The sequence below is a fragment of the Impatiens glandulifera genome, chromosome 8 (assembly GCF_907164915.1).
Source record: "Impatiens glandulifera chromosome 8, dImpGla2.1, whole genome shotgun sequence".
NCBI classification, from domain to species: Eukaryota; Viridiplantae; Streptophyta; class Magnoliopsida; order Ericales; family Balsaminaceae; genus Impatiens; species Impatiens glandulifera.
The window spans coordinates 6,066,044-6,074,504 of record NC_061869.1 but is presented as its reverse complement, the minus strand read 5'-3'; the positions used below and the strand labels follow the sequence as shown (position 1 = coordinate 6,074,504).

The 8,461-nt window shown below is 30.6% G+C and overlaps 1 protein-coding gene and 1 pseudogene across 1 annotated transcript; one reads left to right on the top strand and one right to left on the bottom strand.

The window, feature by feature from the left end:
* Positions 1-572: 572 nt before the first annotated feature.
* Positions 573-1,440, bottom strand: LOC124912805 (annotated as a pseudogene).
* Positions 1,441-5,786: 4,346 nt separating this feature from the next.
* On the top strand, positions 5,787-6,797 carry LOC124912804 (F-box protein At3g07870-like). Its single transcript, XM_047453450.1, has one exon. It carries the CDS (start codon positions 5,787-5,789, stop codon positions 6,795-6,797), a length of 1,011 nt encoding a protein of 336 aa, XP_047309406.1.
* The last annotated feature ends 1,664 nt before the right edge of the window (positions 6,798-8,461 follow it).

Here is an 8,461-nt window from a genome sequence, read left to right as displayed (position 1 = left end):
CAACAATTTGAATCACCTGTTGCGAATCTTTCACAAAAATTATGACATTGAAATAAAAACACACTTTCATTAGCATGAAACAAAGCCTTTTTAAAACTAAACATAACTAAAACTGAAACATAAAAAATAGACAACTAACACATTAGTGCCCCCATTAACTCCACTAACATTGAAGACTTAACTGAGGGATAAAAAAAAATTAATTGAAGTTAACAAACTACCCACCAAATAATAACACTAACACAAACACACTTAAGCTTGTGAATCATTAAACTAGGATGATTTAGTTGATGAACAATTAAGCCACATAGTAAATGTTATATTAGTGTCATCTCATCTATATTAGGTTAAATGCTATGGATTTTAGTAATACATTTAAAAAGAAAACAAGTCTTTTCACATTCATACATAATAAAAACATGATATAATAAATCTATTTATTATTACATGATCTTAGCAAATATAAAAAACGTCACATATCAACTAGGTGACCAAATGAAGAAATCAATATAACATGATGAAAGACACATAGCTAGCAAACAAGGCTCTAGATGTCCGTTACTTTGCATCTATTACGAATTAAGTGATGCATACAACCTCTCATCCAAGCGTGCCCTTGCAATGGCTCGTAGAGGCTCGGAAAGAACCATCCCATCACTAGCCTCCACAAGTTTAATGCAAGTCGTATTTGGAGGTGGGCTCCATGTGAAACCTTGAAGAAGTCGAGCCAATAACATAATTGACATGGTAGATCCTAGGTTAACCGCGGGACAACTACGCCGACCTATTCTAAATGACAATAGATGGAGCTCTTGATCATTTAATATCACATGTGAGCCATCATTTTTAAGGTGACGCACCGGATTGAATGGAAGTGGTTCATTCCATATTCTAGAATTACGTCCCAGACCTGGACGGCTCAAAAGAATATGACTACCCTTAGGTATGAAATAGCCGGACACCATGGTGTCACAAATGGACTCATGTGGGAGATTGAAGGCCACCATTGGATGGAGACGAAAAGATTCTTTAAGGCAAGCTTTAATGTAATTGAGATTGTTCATGTCAGATTCTTGGACAAGCGGTTCTTTCCGACAACCCGGTCTAGTTCTTGAACTGCTCTTATTAATGTCTATGGTTGGTTTATCATCTCACCAAGAGCCCATTCGATAGCATTTGATGGGTTGTCAATTGTTGCTATCACCATTTCCTACACGCATATATTGAGAAATTAGTTTGTAATGCATTTGTATAAGTTTCAAAACATGTAAATAATTTACTCTTTACATTAAGAAAAGAGATTTAAGTTTTTATTACCAAAATTTGAGCTTTAATCTCTTCGGATGTCAATAGAGTGTTGCCTTTGTCATCCTTTAGAGTGATTAGAACATCGAGAATATCATCTTTTTCTCTTCTAGTCTTCTTGTTCCTTCTTTCCATTGTTTAATTCTCATATCAATTTCCGGGTCATGATATTTCCTCAAAGTCTCAAAAGCTTGTCTTGTTCTCTTTTCATTCCCATCGAGATCGAATCGACGGCGAAGAAATGGAATATAGTCAGAAATGCAGAAATTATACAAACACGAGAGTATATTAAAAACGCCATGAAGATGTTCCTCTTCCTCGACTCCAGGTCCCCCATTTTCAGTCCGTTTGCCAAAAAACCTCTTACTAAAAATCATATTTCGAATCGTATTTGCGCAGAAGTGTTGTGCTACAGCCCTAACGTTCACCGCACCATCCTCATTGCTCTTGATAACATTGTAGACATAGTTAACGAGATGATCAGCCTCCTCTGCTCTTTTGTCGTGCATCCAATGGAGAGTTTCCGAAGAAAGGATGTTAGACACCAATACACGCTTCATCTTTCTCCACTGGTCACCAACTGTCGTAAAGATCGTCCCGGAATAGCCACCGCTCACTAGCTCTGCTGATAAGAGAGTAGGACGTGCCGTAAAATTTTCATCTTGTTTCTTCAGGAACTCGCATGCAATCTCTGGAGAGGTAACAATTATCACATGCACGCTTCCTAGACGAATGCAAAATATCTCGTAGCCCATTTTTGACATGGTGTCATGAACCCATCGAAAAAACGGTTTATTTCTTATCAATATTGAAATATTGCCAATAATTGGCCATGGTTTAGGGCCTGGTGGTAAGCAAGCTTTTGTAGGTATTGGAGTACTTAATGTTTTCTTGAAAAAGAGAATGGTTAATGTAAATGCTAGAAATAAAATAGTAGCATGAAGGATTATGATGGTCATTTCTTAAAAGTTGCAAATTGCTATGTGGAGAAGAGATGCAATGGAAGGATGGAAGAAACTAGCATTATTTATAGAGACAACACAGTATGCAAGGCCGCGGCAAGCCCTCGGTCTAGGGCAACTCACTCCTCAGGGCAGCCTATTTGTTAAAAATATTAAACTATTTATTAAATTTAATATAATTTTAAACATAAATGGTTGTAGCTTTATGTGGTTCAAGATAAAAAAAAAAATAGAAGTTTTATATAGAGTATGAGTTTGAATCTCACCAAAAATAGTTTTTTTTTATCAATTTTTTAAACTAAACCTAAGGCAACATAACATATATCAACCTTCTTCCACCATGCTTGGGCAGCCCAAATCTCGAGACCGACTCTCGAGACCGACTCTGACAGTATCTCTTTATTAGTTTGGATCATTACAACCTTCTAAGTCTAATAATAGAATAAAGAATTTTTTTTCAACAACCAATGTAAGCCAGGATATCGATATAAAACAAACCTTGCTTTCAATACTATATATGGAGTGATGGACAAATAGAAAGATAAGGATAAATCAAGTATCATGTTGAAATCTTCAAAATCCAAATGGTGGACCATATATAGTAATAAATAGTGTTGTAATAATGCAGTTATAATAGGCGTGTTGACAAATAGGAGTTGGATTTATTAAAAATTTGGAGTATAGTGAATAATAAAAATCATTCACTATATATACTCCAAATTTCTAATAAATCCAACTCCTATTTGTCAACACGCCTATTATAACTGCATTATTACAACTTTGTTTATCAGTCTGAACTTTAGCGAAGGGAAATTAGCAACTATGGTACTTAATTTCCCGTTGTTAGGTGACTCAAGAATATCATAAATCGCTAATTAAGGACCTCGTAGTGGACAACTATTAATTGGAGGTGGAGGATCTAGCTCCGTTGAGATCACAAGATACCGAAACTTGGGTATTCATTGGTGATGAGATTCTTATAAGCTATAAAATGGAAACATATGAATGGAAGGCTTAAGACTTTGAAAATATTAGTCAAGATGTTCAACTAGAATACTCCGGAGAGTACAAGTTTAATTCATTAGAAATATAAATGATAAAGACATATAGAGCCAACAAATAAATGTCACAAAGATAAACACACAAAATTCTTAGTAAAGTGAATTACGTTTTGAAAAGGGTAATGTGACTTTTCTAGTTCATTGTTGTTTTGAGATAAGTGTTGTTGATTCATTATGATATACACGTGGACAAATTATACAATTTCTTTTTGAAAAAAAAAAATGGAACAACGAATTAAGTATGTAACCCCGCGTAAACACATTTATCCATACGCAAAACTTGTCATCTGACATGTTTGAATCAGGACTTTTGAGTGAGAATATATTCACCTCTTGTTGCCGTAGCCTAGAGAGGGGATAAATTATACAATTTCTTATTATTACTTGAATTTAACTGTTTTTTGGTGATATTCAAATGGTAGATTAATAAAATTGTATTATCTTTATAAATATTATCTTGTTTTGAATAATAAAATTTAAACATATATATATTTAATGTTGAGAGGAACTGTACACCTTCAATTTAAGAGTGATTTTTTTTCTCACATAGAACCCTCTTACACTTATTACTTAATTATTTTTTGTATTTATTTTTTTCATAAGTCACATTTGTCACAATTTTGTTAATCATACTGTTTCAATATTAAAAACATTATTTGCAAAGTTATGTGGGCCCAATTATTTGTGTAGCGTGGATTGCAGCTATGATTTTGGTTAGATATAGATAGCCATAAATAATTAATTGGGACTCAATAATAGTAAAGTAGCTGTGCTAATTTTTATAAATTAAATAATAATAAATTAATAATTAATACTCTTAAATGTTTAACATGTATTTATTTCCGCATGAAAATTATTCATAACATATAGACTTTCAACTCCATTATCAAACTCACAATTAGTGTCAAATATTTATTTTGTGTATTTTTGGAAATTACCAATAAAATTATTAGATGTATATAGTTGAATATCTAAACAATTATAAAACCGACCCAATATAGGATAAATTCAATCCGCGAGATATATGTTCAATTGCATAGTCTTCATTTATTATAACCAACTACCTACCTAAGTTAGGAGGGTAAATAAAATTGAACTGAAGTGATGAAAACCAACCGAACCAATCGAACTGAGTTTTGACAGTTCAACCAAGCATATTCTCGGTTTGGTTGACGATTTATTTAAAAATAAATCCACGGTTAAAACAATTGATAAAATATATATATATATATATATATATATATATATATATATATAAATTTAAGAATTTTTTTTATAAATAGTTCACCTGGGCTAATAATAAAGTAAATATTTATTTGTTAAGAGTTTAAATCTTGACTAAATTTTTATCACAAACATATTTATTGTTATTTAATCTTCAACTTTTCTATTAAAACTCATTTTGATTTAATTAATAGTTCAATTTATTATTTTAAAATAAAATATTATTAATTTTAAAATAAAATAAAAAAGTTTATTAAAATTTTATTTATAAAATTATTCATAAATTTCAAATCTTCACGCCCAAATAAAATAAAATAAAAAATATATATATTTCTTACTTAGTTTATCATATTATTATATAACTGACCCAATAGAATTGAGCCGAATCAAAGGAATTTTTTGATGGAAAAATAACTTAATCTAATCGTTAACATAAGTAGTATGACTAAATATAAATTTATAAAAAGAATATTATATAAATCTAAACCAATATTAACTGGTCAATTAATAAATAAAATTAACATATTTGAGTAGATATACATATATAAAGTTGGAATATTTTTATAAGTTGACCAACAAATTAGGAATGTAATTGGGTTTAGGGTTGAACTTTTCTTGTACTAACTAACTAATCATATTATAAGTGCCCTTTAAATGGAGAACTTTCATTTGATATTTTTATCGTCTTCTACTTTCTCATCACTTTAATTTTGTAAGTTTTTTTTCCACCTTATTTTGTTTACTATTACTAATTATTGTTCATATCAATAGAGATCTTGATATCCATAAAGAATTGATCTTATTAGAGGTATGAATTATCAAGGAAAACGTCGCTATTGATCAAAATCACTGCTAATCTGATTAACCGTCACTGTTGCTTCCAATGCTTGATAAATATATATCTAGTTATTTTCTTTAGAGTTGATAAGGATATTTGAACAAAAGTTAAATTGATTGTTTTGGTTTTTTCAGGATCGTTGGCTATACCCAAATGAGAAACATTTCTTTTATTCCTGATGATCTGATATTGAATATTATTGTAAGGTTGCCAGTCAAATATGTTATAGTATGCAGATCGGTATGCAAAAAATGGAACTTTATGTTACGAAGTTCTTATTTTATTTCTCTTTATGATAATCATCGGGCATGTAGAAAGAAAAATGACAAGGAAGGTGGGTCATCTTTCATGCTCCTTCGGTTCGAATCAGAATTTTTTAAGAGAGTTGTTGACTGCATGCTTCCTCATCAATTCCCTGATGTATTGATTTCGTTTCTTAAGGTAAAGAGAAAGTGCAACGAACTAATAGCCACTATTGATGGAGAGGAAAAAGCTGATATCCCCTTCTCATCACCAATGGTTACAAACATTGGAATATTTTATTTGCATCATTCATTTAGGTTAAAAAATGCTTACAACGGAATTATATGTATATCCAATGAGATGGACATACTTTTGGTTAACCCCTCCACTAGAGAATCTCAAAGGTTACCTTTTTCAACCTTTTCATACCCATGTGCTGATTCTACCAATTCTTATGTTTTGGGTGTTTGGTTTGATGATCATCAGTCCAATTCAAATCAGCCTCCCCGAGGAGCCCTACAACATTACAAGGTTTTTAGGGCGGTTATTCTCTTGATCGGATACAATCATCGTTATAGAGGTTTTGAAGACGATAAACTTGTGTTTGAAATATATGATTCAAGGGAGAATTGTTGGAGGAAAAGCAAGGCAGTGTATAAAGACCTTAGTAGGTGGTACAACTTGCTATTAAATGGAGTTTTTCACTTATCTATTGACGGAGATTCTTTGATTACATTAGATGCAAGATCAGAAATATTGGGACACCTTCCATTGCCATCAGAAATTATTGGTTTGTATATGGCACCCTTGTTTAACCTTAGGGGATATCTAGCCTTGTTGGTAAATAAATACGACACCTCTGTTTCAAACCGTTATACCGATATATGGCTTATGAATGAATATGGGGTCAAGGAATCTTGGACTAAGCAATACACTATGATCAATTTTGATGAACCCTTGGTGCAACATCTGTGTAAACCGATAACGTTTTGGAAATACATGGACAAGGAAGAGGAGGAGGATGAGTTATTCATTCAAAATGTTGATGGAAAACTCATCTCTATTAACCTTGTTACTAATAAAATAACAAATTTTGAATTGTATGGTATTCCTAGTTCAATGATGATTGTACCTTATATTGAGACCTTACTTACTCTCAAGTGATTAGTGATTTTAATCAAGCTCTTATTTATTAATAATTGAGATTTAGGCCTCTTAGATAGATCGACTTTTATGATTTTATTTTATATTAGTTCACTAAAATTGTTTAAATGTCATTGGTGTTGCTAGTTTCTTAAATATATTTTTTATTAATAGATGGATTTGTTAAGCTTTAATAGTATGAGTTGATTTTTTAATTAATCTCTTTGATAATCCAATTCTTAATCTGTATAACTTTCTTCATTTATGAATTATAATATAATAATTAGCATTCTCAAGATTAAATTTGATGAACAAGTTTCGTAAAACCTATTAACAGAAACATTAGTTCAATCGAAATTGTAATGTTCAAATTTGTCTTATTACGAAAACCATTTTGATCGAATTAAGTATCAATATATAATGGTATTACCCATGAAAACAAAAAACATTAAAGAAGATTTTGAATGTTTCTTTTTTTTTAATCTGAACCTCAAGTGAATTATTAATATCCTAGCTGACACTTTATTCTACAAAGAAGAAGGCCGTGTCCAAATCTATCACTATAAATAAGTATCCAATTCATTAAATTTGTCATTACATTATAATAAACTAAACTATTTTGGCATTTTAACAAGAATGGAAATTAGGCTCACTAATTTTTATTTTTTAACTTATAACATAAAAAGTATCATTTATTTACTTGGAAGTTACATTTTCTCTTATAATACCTCGGGATGAATGATATACTAATACTATTAAAACCAATACTCAGACATACTAATTCGATTAAAATGATATTATCGGATTTGTCTTGCTAACTAATTAATACAACTTTAATCAAATATGAAATGGAGGGTTGATCTGTGATTACCTTTTACATGTAATTTGGAAACTATGAAAGAATTAACCAATTCACCCTAAGAAGTTTTTACCAAATTTTAAATTTAAATTCAATAAAATTGGATCATCACTTTCGGGCTTTGTCTGAAGGTGATGATCCGAAAATACTTCCACGTTCTAAAATAGTCTTATTAAACTGTAATTGGGTTTGTATTTTCCCCAAAATATTTATAGAAAATAAAAATAATTTATTTAGTTAAAAATAGAGGGTCAAAATTATTTTATATTATTTATTTATTTATTTTTTAAATTGAGAAGAACTAACATTGATTGGAATGTCATTCGTTTCCATTCAAATTCAAAGTGCTCTCAAATTTAACTGTCAATATAGATGTTGGTTCGGTTAGATATATTAGTTTTATTATCTTTATTAGCACTTAAGGATATTTTATTAGCATTTAAGGGTATTTCAGTCTATTGTAATCACTAACTATATAAACTCTTTAATTACATTTAGTTTATTTTATGTTTGCTAATTATAAACCCTAGCCTCTCTTTATCTTATCATGGTATCAGAAATTCTCTTTGTTCAACCTAAAACTTTCAATCTATATTTTTCGATTTGAATTTGGTGTTTGAGTCTGCAATCGTCAATGGTATTTTTCGTTTTCGCTTCCTTTTGCTCTAACTGATTTTGTTTGAAAATTTGTATATGTGTCGCGTCGTGCCATATTTCTGTTATTGTATTTGTGTTGTCGTTTTTGGTATTTGTATCTGTGTCACGTCATGTCGCATCGTGTTGTGTCGTGCCATATTTGTTGTTGTTGTTTTCACCATGTCTGACT